The following is a 17,048-nucleotide window of genomic DNA, read 5'->3' on the forward strand; positions in this document are numbered from 1 at the left end:
GCATGCCCCGTTTTAGCTTGATGACGTAAATTAATATGCGACGACGATGCTTGCTCTGGCCCTTGAGTATTTATTCAGTAACGCGGAGGTTTGAAGTATGGCGTTGGTCGAATAAGTGTTTATTGTTTGAACAGTTCGTCGGTGCGTGTTTTCAGTGCTAAATTGCGCGAAACAAAACCCAGCAGGGCATTAGTTCAAGTTTACATCGAATCGCGGTACTGGACTGAAATACAAGCATTAAACATGTAGTTTAAGGCGACGGATGACTTAATGCGGGCGCTAATCCCGTAAGGTTCGAGTGAACAGAACTGTGTCTACTCAAGTGTGACGTCACGTATCACATTGCGCGTCAGGGTCGACATCACGTGACATGGTTTCCTGCCAACAGCACCATTTGCATGCGTTTAGTCGAACCCACTCAATAAAATTGCTAAAACGCCCTCTGACCTGAAGGCCAGCCTTGTCCTCCCTAGTCATTCATGCGTGGAGCGTCAACAAGTGCCTGTTGTGTTTGCCTTATGACGTCACAGTGTGTTTACGTGGTACCGACGTTGGGCCTTGAGAACGCCGATGCGCCGTGATTCACATGGCAAATGACTTGGTTGTAACTGACCAAGAACAAATGTCAACAAGTCCTAACGAATGGCCGCATCAGATCACGTGTATTGATATTATGACCCCTTATTGCCCTTATGACCGGCGTGGGCACCACAAACGGAAGGTGAGTACTGCGTCATTGGAGAATTTCTGATACCCCCCTGCTGTTACTCTGGTTTCTCTTCACACGCATAAATCTTTCGCCTTTTACTAAAGATTTCCGTGGGGAGGAACATTTCAATGAGTCTTTGCGAATTTTTCTACCTCGCTCTGGCGAGGTTAACAATCTGTCAATTTACCTGCATTGTCTGCTATTGGTATTCAATGTTTACAGCAGGTCTCAATTTTATTGGGTAATCAGATAACACAAAAGCTTGTATACAGTAATTAAACACCAAAAGGTAATTGTAACATTTTTTCACTTGATTTACGCATGTAACTTTATGACAAACAACCTATTCATCCTCTGTGACGTCACAGTCGTTTCCTGCGTCATCAGGTGTCACAACTTGGTCGTCGGAAGTGTTGGCAACCTAAATAACAACACGTTGGTACTTGCAGAAAAAAACGCACTTAATTATACAAAGAGATAACATGGTAATTAGATAACAAAACATGTTTCATTGCCACCGCGTCAATTTGAAGGACCTGCATACCCTAAAGCAGTGCTTCCCAACCAGTGGGTCGCGAAGCATTTCTAAATGTTACAGTTTTCTATTAGATCACGTTTGGTCATATCTTATTGTGGGTCGCACAATAAAACTTGCATTAAAAGTGGGTCGCGAACTGAAAAAGTTTGGGAAGCACTGCCCTAAAGCATTAACATCAGATCTACCACCACAGCAAATTTCATGTAAATTTTCGCGTTCAAAAACCAAGACCCGACAACTTTTTGATCGCTCGTTTTTTATTTTTAGTAATGAAACTCACCGGGACTTCCAAGTCGTCGTCATCTCGCTCGAGAATCTCCGCCTCTTCCATTATTTCTCCCGATTGTTCTGGTTCTATAACGGCATCGTGGTCTTTTGTGACGTCATTTGGGAGAGAGGTTCGAATGTCGGCACTTTTAAGCAGAAGTTGCTTGAACACTGTACAATATAATACGAGCGATCAACCTCAAAGTTCGTTCTTGAGGTTTTCCGTCATGGGATTTGCACATTTGTTTTTGGATTTCACTAAATGCCCTGACATTTTCCAACGCCGTTGCTTGGCATGATGCTGAGTAAAGTGATTACAATTTCGAGAGACAATTTAATTATAGTTAATAACGCAAGTCAAGAGACCAACAGAGCTGATATATTGCTGCATCAAGTTGTTCGAACAATGAACTATTTTCAGTGCGTACGATTACCATGCGGCCTGTTTTCGAACTTATTACAAATAGTTATCACACCTTTTCCGGTGACGTCAGCACTAGCTTCGGCTTGTGATTGGTCGGATTTAATTTGACAAGTAAAGGTTCCGGCGTCATCGGCGCAAGGTTCCTTGAAACAAAGATCAAATGTTAATAATCGCATTGCTTGTGACCACAGACAAAAAGAAAATATAGCGAACCTTGATCAAAAGAGTCACGCTGACGTCATCACTGACCATGACGTAACGCTCGTCGTCGATCGGCATGCTGTCTTTTAACCACGTCACTTCGGATTGCTCGCCAACGGAATTTACCTTCGATAGTATCAAAATTTAAAGCTCAATGGAAAGACGAAATACAAATGCTGCCATTTTATGCAGGGGTTATTTGTAGCAATAATTTCAAAAAATATTTCTCAAGGAATATTTTTCCAGTATTTAGAAAATCCGGGAAAGTATCCAGTTAGGCACAAAACACAACGGAAAAAAACATCTCAACGGCATTATCGAAATAACCTTGCTCAAGCGAAGATCTTACCTTGACCATAAATTTAAGCATTCCGTCGTTTGTGACGTCATACTGTACACCCTCCTCAATGGCGATTGGCTCAGATTTAGCCAATGGTGTGTCTGTCACCGTTGCCTGAAAAGTTACCACCCCTTTAAAATTTGGTCTAATTCGAAAACGTTCATCCAACGTTTTCGAAGACCACGAACAGGAAATAATATTTTTTTGATAGGTTCGAGTCGCGTATTTGAAGAGTTCACTCTGGTTTCTCTTCACACGCATAAATCTTTCGCCTTTTACTAAAGATTTCCGTGGGGAGGAACATTTCAATGAGTCTTTTCGAATTTTTCTACCTCGCTCTGGCGAGGTTTATTAAAATATAATGCAGAACTGTCGGCTCTTTGTTTTTTAGTATGTGGCACACCTGATGATTATTCTCCAAACTTTAGTTTTCGGATAGTTGTAATATACAAGGGGTGTACGTACATTATCGTGATCACCACGAAGTCGTTCCTCTTTCTTCCTTTTCCTCTCCTCCTGCCTCCCTTTCCGTTCATCCTCCTCTTCTTGAAGAAGTCGAGCAGCTTCCGACATAATCTTTTCAAACTCTGGTGGTTGAATATATAGATGCGTAAACGCAACTTCACAAACTTAGGATGAAACACACCCAAATTTCACCAATTTAGCGATTCTAATAAGTCCTCACTACATTTACTGGTCTACTGACCGACACTTTGGAAAAGGGGAAACTCTTGGAATCGAAAAATGACAACTTATATTCTTTGCCCTATATTGAAAACATATACAGAGTAATCTTGGCCAGTACGGCTGTGACTGTTAGTCGCACTGACCCTCACGAACATTTCGCTCTAAGGTTTGTATTCTTTTCGAATATTTTTATCAATCATTTAAACCAATATAACTAAACCCACCGTCATCGTCGAACTCAAAGTTGACCTTGGTGTCAAAGGTCGAGAGTGGGGTTATGAACTCGCAAGTGAACTTTCCTCCAGCATGCTCACGTGATATTGGTGAGATTAGCAAAGAAACCAAACCGGTTTCCACATCATTGTAACACTATGACGTAAAACAGATGTAAGTACACACAGTTGTTTTTTGCTACAAACATCATAATAATTATTGGCATAAGTCAAACAAATTTTGCCAAAATGTGATACTCTGGCTAAGGTACCTTGTACTGTTCATCATCAACCGGGATCTCGTTGTTGTTGTGATACCAGATAATGTGTGCATCGTTACTCAGTTTCGTGACAACGCAGAAAAGTCGAACGGCATTAGAAAGTGCTTCGGCGCGAAGACCTTGCTGAAAGTTGATGACTGGAGAAACACACAAGATAAGTTAATATGACGGGTTAAACGAAAAAGCATTTGAAAACTGTATCTAAAAAGCTTTACAGTATGAGAAAAGAACTAAAAACCGTGTTACGTTTTTTAAATTATTGTTTTGAAGCGAAAATTCGTACTTTTTGAAAACTGCCCCCTACGGTCTTACATTTGCAGAACGGAACAATTTTTTTTTATATTTCGTAAAATGATTCAACAAAGATACAAAGAATCTTAATTTACTGTTGCTACACATAAAGCCCAAAGCTATCGCCTGGCTAAAGCGCTGAAATTCAGCTCGTGATTCCAAAACATTATCAAAGTTGTAAAGCAAGACTCACTGTAATCCTCGGCTTTGGCGGGTTTAGGCGGCGGTGGTGGAGGTTCTAAAATAAACACACAAATTAGATAACTTTTCACATTGATCGATCATCTGTCGTTTACGCTACTTCGTGCCATATTGTGACAATGTATTTTTTCTAAAAAGTGATTCGTTGGCACTGTGCAGCAAATAACTTTCATTTGCAATTATCTTTTTATTTCGTTTTTTACTTTCAACGTGGATGTTGCAGAGAGTTTTTCCTCCACCCACGATGCACGTGATCGGGCCGTTATCTTCAAAGGTCGGCTTAATGATCTGCGAGCAAACATTGAGTTTAAATTTTCGGAACAATGTTCTCCTCGTCCTTTTGAACGAAACCGCGAGTAAGGAATACCATGCAAGAACGTCAACAAGAAAAACGTTTAAATCTTTTCGTCTGGTAAGTGATGTATGGCAACCTTCTAGCCACAAAGCCTTGTCGACCAGCAAACCATTTATAATCTAGACCTCCCTTGCCTTCACGGCCTAGGGGAAAAATATTCTTTCCGTAACCCTGGTGCGTAAACCTTTAACTGTCTCAATTTTAACTTCAAAATTGGGATAATGCCTGCAAGTAATCCTTAGTCGTTTGTTCGAGGATTATTTGCGGGAATTGTTAGAAAGTCTGTTACAAAGTCTTAGTTGGCCATAAAGAAAACAGGGGTTCAAAAGTTTTATTTGTCAAAAGTGGAAAATGTCTACCTTGAGGGAGTGTTTATTTCCGACCGATACAAGCTCGTATCGTTCGTCTCCGGAGTCAATAAGCTCGTTGCCATGGTACCACTGACACGGGGGTATGCGCCCATCGAAGAGCGGGGAGGGTTCGGCGAGACACTCGAATGTCGCCATAGTGACGTCATAATTGAGCTCGGTGTCGCGAAGCTTTTCGTTGAATTTCACAGGAAGAACTAAAGATGAAAGTTGTTTGAAACTTGTCCAGGCAAGAAAACATAAGTGAAAAACAACCTAAACGTGCAGTAAACATGACCTTTTTTGATTGTTATCACCAGAAAAACATGAATAAATCCTAAATAATCTCACATGCATTCCTACATGCAACCTGCTTTAAGAAAGAAAATACAAACAACACTCCTACAAGGGTGACAAGGACAAACTGGCTTACCACCATCCACAACTAGATTAGCAGTGTAGGATCCACCGAGACCCGTCAGGTGGTACATGGCTATGTCATCAGAAGTGACGTCATGTATAATGAGAGAACGGGCGCCACCTTGTGTGACAAACTCGTAACGGGGTTCGTTCATATCCAGCGGCAAATCATTTTTGAACCATTCGATCTGGAGCAATAAAAAACGTATGAAGAATTTTGATCATTTGCAACAGTGATGTGTTGAAATATGTCTTATATAAGGGGATGGAACTTCGCCAGTTTGTATTCCATTTTGTGCTGATTCTGTACGTGTTGTATTGTCAGACTTTGACATTTATTCTTTATATTAGTGTAATATTCTTTATAGGAAAATCATCTAACAAATATCTTCGTGGATTTTTGTGGATTCCGAGTGGGGCGTTCTTATTTTACCTTAACATGTTGCTTGGTGAAGACGCAGTCGAAAACAGCTGTCTCTCCTGTTCTTATTCGAACATCCTTTGGAGTGCGAACGAAATGAGCCGGCTCCACTGCAAAAACATATGTTACAATGTATAGAAAACACATCACAAATCAAACCTTAATGTCATCACACAGGGGTTTAAAGGTAATTTTTGACCTCAAACAAAATTTCTAGTAAAGTATGATTTCGATAAATTTAGAATGTCTCAGTTTTATTTTATTTTAATCTAATGACTTCATTGGAATATTTGTCATTGAAAAGCAAAATTCCTTTTCACAAAAGCTTTAAATGTGTTTGAAAGAACGTCCAAACTCACTATCTCCGACCACAAGGTCCGCAGTGGCGGTGCACCCGTTGTATAGCGCCACGCAGTGAACAACCTGGACATCATCAGCTTGACAGTCGTTTATTATGAGAGAGCGGATTGTTCCCACGCTGATGATGTCATATTTGCCAGTGGGGGTGACTTGAGTCTGCACAAAATTATATCATGAAATATTGAAAGTACTGTAGGTTCACAACCGCCTTGGTACGTTCGTTTCTAATACTTAGTTCACAAAGATTTAGTGAACTATAACTATAGCAGAAAACAAATGCATGCTTAATTTCCACGTTGGTTTGGATGCACGTCAATACATAACAAAGCAATCGACATAGAACTAAGGATTTTAAAGCGTAAAAATGTTGACTGATGTCAAACACAAACCCACCTCTCTGTTGTTGCCGAAGAACCAAGTGACTTTGGTCTTGGGATCTTTTACTTTGCATTCGAAAAAACCTTTTCCTCCAACTTGCGTGAAGCAGTCCTCTATCTTAAACACGAATGCTGGAAAAAATGGATTGAGATGACTATTAGAAAGTAGGAAGGTTTTAATTGGTTTATATATCTGTAAATGTGGATTAAGCCTCGCATATTGATCTTACTTCAAACAAATTGGCAAAAATGGTCTTAATCGAAAAAACAATATCAGCATTATTTATGATTAGATTTTTAATTGGGATGGTTTAGGACAAATTTATACTTTGTTTATTTTAAGTAAAAGTAAAAAAGGCCCTTTACCTTCTTTTCGTTCCTTCTCCTCCAGGAGTCGAATCCTCTCCAACTCCGCTTCTCTTTTCTTCCTCGCTATTTCCCGGATCAACTCCTGACGTTCGTTGACGTCATCTTAAGATTGCACCACGTTTAGTCGGTAAATTTGCTTAAGATAAAACAAACAACCAAAAATCTTACCCCACGGTTCTCCGGGCGTGACGTAACATGATTGGAGCGAGGGCACTCCCTCCCCAATTTGATTGACAGCTCGCACTCGAAAGAAGTAGGTTTGACCTAAAAAGACAAAAGTGAAAGTAATGATACAATATTGAAATCTTGTTGATGGAAACAATGTGGTAAGTTATGTGCTTTTTAATTCGAGCTTCATATCAGCGATGTAATGGATTCATTATGCTAATAGTGCCAATAATCTTCAATTCCATATTTGTACAAATAAGGCCACATTACCTCTGACCAGACCTCCAACAGTGTACTTTTCCTGCTTCACTTGTTCAGGGAGTTTGTTACACGGAAGCCAGTGTTCCGAATTTTCCTTGCGTCTGTAAATTCGTAAGGGTTTTGAGTTGATGCGATTTTATGACGGATATAGGAGTAGTTAGTGGTACGATTTAAAGAGACAAAAACTGAAAGCAAACGAAGAAACAATAATAATTAATCAGAATTGCTCTTCTGGCACTTAGTTTCTAAAGTGTTTATTGGAAACCAACGTTTATTGGAATAATAATTAAGAGACAACAAGTATGAGCAAAAGCAAACGGCATAAAACATGTTGCAAAGTTTTAATGGTTGGTGAATTAGGACGTATTAAAAAGGGATTATAGCTTGCTTACATCTAATAGTATCTTAGACAAACGGAAACATTCCTACCGTTCGACAAGATAGCCAAGAAACTCGCCGTATCCCATGTTCGAAGGTTTTTTCCACGTCAAATCCACGTAATCTTCAGTAAGCTTAACGATGGTGACATCGGTTGGTTCGTTAGGGCGATCTGTAAACAGAATCACTTCATTTATACACACAAAAATTGTAATTAGTAAATATTGGACAGCAATGTTCTCAATCAGTAAGTTGGAGGTTTTAATAAATATCTAACCCTTATTTTGTAACAGTCTGCTTCGAGGAACTTGTTTGTAAAGCGAAAGTACAGCAAGTTTAAATCAACTGAATAGAAAAGGAGAAACCACCTAATAAAACTTCACACGAAACCTAAAGCTTCTTATTTCAAATGAGAAAAGGGAAGGAATAGTCGACGGAAAAGTTCCTCAGACCTGGTTCCTTGGCTTGAATTTCCCCGGGTAACATTTTCCACTCCCCGAAGCCGGCAATGTTGCAAGCTCGAACCCGGAACTCGAAAAATTCCCCAGGGTTTAAATCACCCACAGTAAAATGGCGCTGTGTGAGAGCTTTGTTGTTCACAGGCTTAAACTTTCCTCCGGCTGGACGACTGCAGGCACGAGGAAAGAGAGAGAAACAGATGGTAGGGTTAAAGTAAAAGGTTGGTAGGAAAAGAGATTATGTTATAGCGAATAAAAGGCAGAAACGTGATCAAAATTTGAATGAAAATCACAGTCACAATACTTGCAACTGCAATGTGCTAAAGTTCAACTCAAATGCTGTTTATGTTTTTTTCTAGCATTCGCCAAAAATGAAAGAAATGAAAATAAAGGTTTTGTGTTATTCTCCCACACACACGTACATGTAGTGTGTATGCATACACCACAGATAGCGCACGCGAAAGTAGTTAGTAGGTACTAAAATCTAAGCAGTAAAATCCGACAAGAAGTGTACGATGATAATTGTTGGCATTTACGACAATCATTTCAAGTAATCCTTAATGTCCATCTTACCTCTCCAGGAAATAACCAGTAATGTTCGAACCTCCATCACTTTTCGGTGCCTCCCAACAAACTTTGATCGAGTTCTTTGTCACGCATGGCTTGCCGTTGTCGTCAGCCACGCGGAACAACCCTTGCACACCTCCCCACCAGTTTGGGGGTTCTAAAATTAAGTGGTTTTAAAAATAAGCAGTGAGGAGTGACAGAATTACAGGGTAAGTAAAATAAATACTTTGTGGTCGCAGAGTTGTATACGCCTTACTCTTATTAGTGATAAGGTATTAACAAATCACACTTTCAGATGTCAAATATTTGCCACCTTGGAAAAATACAATTTTCAATTGGGGCAAGCAAACTGTCGGATTAAAATTACCCGGCCGGATTTGATGAAAATTATCCGGAAAATTTGGAACCGGGAACATTACTAGTTGTATAAAATTCATTGCATTCTTGGGCAAACGACTGTTACATTAGAATTATTGTTTCTTAGAAAGACTTACTAATTCCGTCGCTTGCAAGAACAGCTTCGCTGGGTTCTGAAAACGGACTTGTTCCGTTGCTATTAACAGCTCTCACCCTGAACATATATCTTTCACCAGAGGAAAGACCTCCAACCGGATATCGGGTGTATCTGTAAAATAACTCGGATGATTCACCTATGAGCTAAAATCATAGTAATGTATAATATTTGTTTACATTTAACAGAAAAGTTACGATTCCAAAGAAATTTGTGTATGTTTGTTGGAACTTAACAATACTTGAATGCTAAATACATGTGTACAAAGATACAACGATAACAGGAAAATTAAATAAAATATAATGCAAATTCCGTCGACAAAACCGTTTAAACCAAGTAAGGCAGGATTATTCAGCCTTGAATAATCATTAAAAATATTATAAATTTACGAAATATTTTTCACATGAGATTGAGGCTATACGATTCTCACCTGACTGGTGTGTGGTTGGCGGCAGTCCATACATCAGAGCCAAGCAACAGATATTCGACGTAATAGCGAACTTGTTCGCCACCAGAGTGCGCTGGTGGGATCCAGCCAACCTCAATAAACTCACGAGTTGCCTGCATAATAACACAAACAACATAATAAATAGCAAAATACATTAACTAGAGCGACATTTTTTACGCTTGCACCTGAATACATGCCACTATGGTCAACTAAAGAAGTGCCATCAAAGTTTGAATCATTTTCTTATATTGTGGGCAATACATCTGGCTTTGCATTATAAAATCGTGGTTGACAGGTTTATAACGAGTCGAATTGGCTTCTCTTAGTTTATGGAAACTTCACCAAAAGTTCCGAAGGACAATTATCCACATATAGAACTGAAATTAAAAGCGTCAGGAACTCCCATTCCTTTCATACCTTTAATGCTTCGACTTCCCTAGGTGGCGTAGGAGCTCCTCTGTGCTTTACGTTCTCTTTGCGTCTAGTCTCGACTTTTTCCTGTTGGAAACATTCCTCGGACCCTGCCTTCACAAAATCAACCTCTTCCTGATCGTTCAACTGCGAGAAGTTGTCTTTCTCAGTCGAGCTTATGGTCACGGCCTCGGTCAAATCGCTTGGTTCGCTTGCACCAGCTCCGTTTACAGCCAACACGCGGAACCTAGAATAGTAGTTTGGAATCGAGTTATGTAGCTTAAGGTGGCTTTCATGAAACGAGTCCTTTATAGTTGAATTCATAAAACTTCATAGCGGAACATTCTGCGGTGATAAAGTATGTATATGGGGGTGTTTTACAACAAAATGTCGCGAAGCGACAAACTGGCAGTTTCCTTATTGAAGAGTCAAGTGATACAAATCTGCCTCATAATTACAAGCATATTGTTATTAATGTGTACTTTTATACGTAGCAGTATTTACTCAATAAACGCTCGTGTCCTATACAGGTTTTGAAGGTAAGTCGAAAGAAACTTTGTGAAACTTGGCTATAAAAATGTGTGTTGTTTACTTGTAACTTTTTCCATTTTGCAGACCCATGACTGGATACGGATCAGTGGTTTGCAACGGGTCACTGGTTACGCGTCGCCAGTCAAAGCATTCTGCGTCACTGTATTCGATGTGGTAACCGTCTGCATCGTTGCTCTCTGGTGCCACCCACTGAACGCAAACACAGTCTCCGCTTGGTGTGAGTGTTGCCTGTGTGTCGGTAGGAATGCCTTCAACGCAACATATTAATGTGACTTTACAAATTTATTCGTTTCAAAAAAAACATTTTTTTCAGAAAAACAACAATAAACAAATAAATTTTATCGTATTATTAAAAATAAAAACATTAGTATTTTTTAAATTCGTTTTGCATATTACCTGGTACATCACTGGCGTCTTCTTCTTCAACAAGAATGTCGTCAGTTTCCGGTGAGACCAAGTCCATTAGTTCTGAATGGAAGCAAACAGAAGTCAAAATGTAAGTAAGAAGTAGAACAGACACCAAAATCTTTGGGATGTCTCTTGTGCCATTATTAGACAACCCCTGTTTTAATTATAGTGACCAAAAAACAATAAAACGACGCTCTTCCAAAAATACAAAAATAAACCTGATAGTAGTTTTTGTCTTTATATGTAAATGGACTTACCGACGTCAAGTCGTGGGGTTCCAGGGTCCCGCATGGCCACCGGTCCCACAGGGAGTGAAGATGGGCCTTTTCCCCATCGGTTGTAGGCACGAATTCTAAAGAAGTAGGCGCTACCTTCGGTCAGATCGGCCACAGGGGTTTTGGTAAGAGCCACTGGTTTGGAAGTAGCTCGTTTCCAAATGTTCGAACCAGCCTCGACCCTGGCAAAAAGCTGGATTAGAATTGAGAAAGGATGATCTTTATTCGCACTATGGAATAATTTGTCAAAAGAAATCTGATGTTGAAGGCAGGGTGCTGCAAGCATTAACGAAACCAGTACATTATAAAAGAATGTTACGCAGAAACCAGTCGAAAAACAGCCAATATTCTAGAAAACAACTTACTTTTCAATCCAATATCCCTCTACTGGTGCTCCACCGAAATGTCCACGATAACCTGGAGGTTTCCAGCTCAGAACCACGTAATTACGAGTGACGTCACCAAATTGCACGTCAGTCGGGGCTGAAGGAGGTGCGTTGGCTCCAAGCACACTTAAGAAGCAACGTGACGTCGATGCACCACATGAGTTGTAAGCCCGACAGACATACTCTCCTACAACGTTTAGTTCACTTTTAAGTTTCCAAAACCTCGCTTATGATGCATGAGATTAAGTTACAACATCAAATAGCCTGATGTCAACGCATTTATTTTCAAGAATACATGTTTCGCTAAATAAGCATCTTAAAAAATTGCAGATTAAACACACACCAGTAGATGAAAAACTTTTTCTCACCTTTTCAAATTATTTCTTGGCAATCTAGGGTATTTTTCCTTGCCGTGTTATGATAACTTACTGGTTCTTAAGTTTAAGATACGCGGGAGCGCAACATTAGCCCAGAATTCCTGTTTAATTTTAATTTGATCTGTTCCAACCTACCCTCGTCATCTGTGTAAGCCTTAAGGATTGTAAGCGAAGCAACTTTCCCATCGAATTCTGTCTGGACGTGGTTGATCTTGTTGTCAAGGTTACGACCTAAAAATAAGTTGTTAGTTTAGTCAGGAACGAGGTAGTAAAGATTTAGTTTTTTTAACAGTGATGAGAATAATTCCAGCTTTAAAACTTGCCCTTGCACTTAACACATAAAATTCAGTTACTAATGGAGAAAGACTGAACACTTTTCACCCATTAACTTTTACGCTCTGATAATGGAAAAGTTTCATTTCCTTTTAAATACATCTAGGAATCCCACTGTTTTTGATGCAAAATACTATCAGTAATAATATAATTTATTTTTTCTAAATCATACAAATAAAATTTAAAAAACGATACAAGTGTATTGAACCCTAGAAGGTTAAATGGTGAACAAGAACTTACCGTTGAGAGTCCAAAACACCTCGGGTGAAGGCCTTCCACTTACTTCACACGTCATCACAACAGCGCCACCTTCTGTCACTTTCTTGTTGTAGAGTCGGCTGACAAATCGTGGATAACCTAATATTGTTGAAACCCCGGGTTTAAACAGAATTTCGTGGCACTTAACCCATGTGGTTTGCAAAGCCAAAGCGTTTCTCATATTTACAACAATATCGATATATTGGAATTTAAGGAAATACAGGAATTGATTACTCCCAGACGTTTTGTTTGGACAACAAGCGCCTATTAGCTGTAGACTGTTTTAAACTAACATAAACACCATCTTTCCAAGCCTTTTCTTTCCATAAACAACACGTTGAAACAACAAAAAAACAACAGAAGCGTGAAAATATGTGACACAATCCCACACATTACAACTGAAAATAATAATATTTATGACAAGAAAATTAAACACGGCAGACGATCGTCAATATCGGCAATAAACGAATTCTTCGAGTTCTTTTCAAACCATCTCGCTTCCACCCGAGTTGGGGCTCTGTTTTCTACGATACTTGATTTTCTGCTTCAACCTCTTCCATTCTCGTTCTCTCGGTCTTCGAGATAACTTCTTCGCTTACCACATTCTCAGTGACGTCATTGTTGCGTTTTGTTGTGACGTCATTAGATAAAATTTCGGAAAGGCACTGACTGATATCATCGATTTTACCTTTGCCAATACTCAGCCCTTTTCTTACCGCCACGGAATCAACTTCCTCGGTATCTGATTGGTTGCGGCTTGAACGAATTGGATTGATGACATTTTCTTTGACTATGACGTAATTGTGCGTCTCGGTTTTGGCGGGAATTCGTAACTCTAGAACGCTCTCGAACTTTCCCTGCGCCTTTTCTGCACTCGCCCCTTTGTACGTCACAGCTTGTGACGTATGAGTAACGTCGGCTTTCTTTTCCCCAATCTCCGGCTCGGCCACGTTGAACGTCACAGATTTCGATGACGCATGACTTACGTCAGCTCGTACCTCATCAATGTCATGTTCTTTCCCGTTTTCGCTTGCCTCTGGAAAAAAAGCGGCATGTTAAAGATCATTCACACACATACATGCCCATGAAATGAAATTATGGTCACATGAAAATCACTTACCGTGTTGCAGGGCGAGATCACATGAATGATGAATATGATGATGAAGAGTACATGGAGTGTGTGCAGAGACATGAAGATTTTAAATAAGCAGCTTTTCAACTGTCAAAACTAACTGTAAGTCTGTGTTATATTTGTAATCTGACTTAAGTTTTCCTCACAGCACATATGTGGAGCTGCAAGATCCTTTCAAGCTAAAGCTGGCAAGTCTTACCAGGAACGACATCGAAAATAAACAAAAATTTTAGAGCTTTCTGTGCAATGTGCTGAGCAAGGCTTAATTCAAATCTAATTCCTGAACTCTCAACCAATGTCTGCTCCTAAATTTATTGATAAAAAATAAATTAACTCGGGTTCCACAATATACCTTGTTTTGATTCTGTGACCATCATGCAAAGCGTCTAATCTAATTCCAAGATTAACCATAAAAAGGTCGCGTGACACAAGCGATGCGAGATGGGTCGCTCGAAGCGATTTGCGCATGCGCAATGGTGACGTCACTCAGACACTAACCTGGTACATTGAGCTTCTCGACGTCGGGGTAATCGGTTGGCTTCCTGATGTTGTATCCAGACTTGATGTCATAGTAACCGACCTTGCCGTCGTCATAGCGACGCACCAGCAGCGTTGCGTAGCTCGAGATCTCCCCCTTGTGGTTTTGGGCCGATATGCGGTACGTGCCAGAGTCTTCCAAGGTGGCCCTGTGCACAAGGATGTTAGACATGTTGTCATTCAGCTTATTATACATGTTATTCCCCTGGAAATCATAAGTTCATCGACATTTACAAGGTGACTTTGGTTCCTTCATTTAAATGTCGATTTCAAGAAAAGAACCAATTTATAACATAGAGAGTGAAACAATGGTGGTTACTTGAATATTTCCAGTGTGTAGACACCGTACTGGTTGGAGATCTTCACTTTTCCAGGTTCCATTAACATCGGCTCAATCGGAATCATGTCGTGATACCACGTGACCTTGGGCGGGGGAGTTCCCCGGATGGTGCAAGTGAACTTCACGTACATCTGTAAAAATATGAGGAAACATAGATTTAAGTTCAACTTTGTGAAACATGTGTACAATAAAGTCCCAGTGAACTACATGAAAAGTGTCTTTTATGCTCCACCTCTCTAACCCAATGAAAATGAATATAGTTATGAGTCTCACCTTCTCCCAGATGACGTGACTTCGCAACTTCATCATGAACATTGGCGCGTGATGCAGGTCGTCACGTGACCGATATGTACGCGGTTCTTCGTCGAGTGCAGCGTCACCACGTGTCCGGTACCTGCCAACAAACACACCAATTTAACATTTTCTGTAAAAATTCCACTAAGTTTGCTTTACATTCGCGGGTTTGGTATAAATCATGTTTAGACTTGATGTAATTCACAAACTGACGATTTATTTTCCTGTCAGGTTTTACTTACTGATACTTCCGATGTGTCAGTTGCTGCAAGTCGTCGTCGTCCTCCACTGCAAACTGTTTTCTTTTGGCAATGTATGACGCAACATCCTGGATAGCGTCCTCTTCCTCTGCTACGCCACCTTGCGGAGGTCTAAAAATGCAGCTATTTTCAGAAAAATGAATGATGGTAAAATTTAGTAAGCGAAGTATTGTATTCCTTTACCATTAAGATCATGTAAAATCATGTGACAAACCTTTTCGACACAGGCATGGTGTAATCCGTTATCTCCCTTTTCCTTTGTTTCTTGTCTTCACACCAATCGTCATGCAGTGGAGAGTCGATGTCGTTTCTTCGTGACGTCATCGCCCGTGACGATGACGCGGCATGTTCATAATCCTCATCCCACTTGTAAGGCGAGGGCTTGTACTGGGGTAACGGTTTTGAGCCGTAGCCAACGTCATAATGGCGTTTGTGGCGTCGCGGTTGCGGTGGCAACGGCATGCCGTAATCCTCTTCGGTGTCCAACTCATCCATGTAGGTCAAAGCGTGACGAACTGGGGTGCTGAGGTCACGGTGACGATGCATCGAGCGATTGTGGTCGAGCACCGGCGAATCGCTGTTCGATGAGCAATTCTACAACGAACACATGCGAGTTTTGTTGCATGAACAAGGCAGGAAATATTATAAGTCCCCTGGGGATCAAAAGGCGTGCGGTGACCATTGGAGCTAAGTTCCTACGGCGTGTGCCAGGGTATAGTTGAGTGAAAACCACCAACGCTGTGTAAATATCGGTCCCAGGCGTATGTTTTGAGTGTTTGGCGACACAATTAATGGCTCAATGAAAACAACATTACCATTTATGTTACAATAAGCCAATGTTCAACCCATGAACATCGGAATACCCTAGTGCATTCAACTAATTACTACAACAGACAGGCAGTTTTGATATCGGACAAAGGACTTACTCCGTATGGCGAAAGTTTCCTGCTTGGCACCGGATCAATTTGGTTCACTCTGAGAGGTGTGCTCACTTGCGACATTATTTTGTCCCAATCTTCGTGTCCGAACCTGCAAATCATAAATCCCAACACCATTTTAAATAAAAGAGTCTTTCACAAAAGTTTAATTGCTCCCAAAGCACATTAAACCAATTACAAGTTTAATCACTGAAAGTTAAAGTTATAAGGAACACCTTGAAGCCTTTGTTCAATAATTTGATGGCAAATACAATCGCCACGGCCATTATGGGCAATTTCCAGGTAATTACGACAAAATATTTGCGAAAACAAAGACTATTAATATTATAGTCACGTTTGACAATGTGCCATTTATGTTGCTTCCAATAATTACAGTAATTGAATTCAAACGTCTTGGAAATGGATTCAACAACTTTCCACATTTCACCACAAACTACCACATACCTCCGTTGGCGGGCGAAGTCACGTGACGTGTTGGTACGGGTGGAGAATTCGTAATCGTCTTTTCCATAGCGATACAAATCTTCCTCGGGGTACTTGGACGGCATTGTGGAACCAGAAAGTTTTTTTTCACTCGAATTTAATCTTTACGCACTATTTTACTGAGCATTCGCCTATAACACCTTAAAATGATAAAGCAAGCGTTGTATACTTGGTGCAAAAACATGTTCGTTTTATGCTTTTTTGGCAATCTTCAAACTTTCGAAGCGTCTTAATCCGAAATTAACAAAGACTGGCATTGGACGTGACAATGAGAACCACTGACAGCAATGGCAGTTTTAAAGAAAATCGTCGTATCGCAATGCATACTCGTTACGCCAATTTTACCCAGCGCTTAATTGCCTCAACTTCCTTTACTCTTTAATTACCAGTTTCTTCTTATATGCAAATTTAAACGTGTCGAATCAAACCATCACTTAGTAAGCGAAGTATTGTATCACCGTTCGAATAAATAA

General features: G+C 40.2%; 1 protein-coding gene and 2 non-coding genes across 3 annotated transcripts; 2 read left to right on the forward strand and 1 right to left on the reverse strand.

The window, feature by feature from the left end:
* The first annotated feature begins 764 nt into the window (after window positions 1-764).
* LOC145912769 (U5 spliceosomal RNA) lies at window positions 765-877 on the forward strand. Its single transcript, XR_014403320.1, has one exon. It is a non-coding gene; the product is annotated as a U5 spliceosomal RNA (small nuclear RNA).
* Window positions 878-939: 62 nt separating this feature from the next.
* Window positions 940-16,711, reverse strand: LOC145910697 (uncharacterized). The gene is made up of 37 exons (XM_082997892.1): window positions 16,537-16,711; window positions 16,081-16,183; window positions 15,369-15,748; window positions 15,137-15,265; window positions 14,874-14,994; window positions 14,580-14,731; window positions 14,222-14,409; window positions 12,574-12,690; window positions 12,136-12,231; window positions 11,603-11,810; window positions 11,220-11,419; window positions 10,951-11,022; window positions 10,595-10,802; window positions 10,009-10,249; window positions 9,574-9,704; window positions 9,127-9,257; window positions 8,639-8,789; window positions 8,060-8,235; window positions 7,659-7,779; window positions 7,239-7,330; window positions 6,969-7,064; window positions 6,798-6,902; window positions 6,448-6,563; window positions 6,054-6,210; window positions 5,707-5,804; window positions 5,287-5,461; window positions 4,866-5,071; window positions 4,355-4,439; window positions 4,144-4,188; window positions 3,651-3,796; window positions 3,391-3,535; window positions 2,945-3,066; window positions 2,489-2,593; window positions 2,152-2,265; window positions 1,991-2,081; window positions 1,528-1,685; window positions 940-1,130 (listed from the first exon to the last, which is right to left on the reverse strand). Exons 1-37 carry the CDS (start codon window positions 16,638-16,640, stop codon window positions 1,053-1,055), a joined length of 5,163 nt encoding a protein of 1,720 aa, XP_082854018.1. The 5' UTR covers window positions 16,641-16,711; the 3' UTR covers window positions 940-1,052.
* LOC145912767 (U5 spliceosomal RNA) lies at window positions 2,715-2,827 on the forward strand. The gene has a single exon (XR_014403318.1). It is a non-coding gene; the product is annotated as a U5 spliceosomal RNA (small nuclear RNA).
* Window positions 16,712-17,048: the final 337 nt, after the last annotated feature.

Source organism: Ascidia mentula, chromosome 8 (genome assembly GCF_947561715.1).
Source record: "Ascidia mentula chromosome 8, kaAscMent1.1, whole genome shotgun sequence".
NCBI lineage: Eukaryota > Metazoa > Chordata > Ascidiacea > Phlebobranchia > Ascidiidae > Ascidia > Ascidia mentula.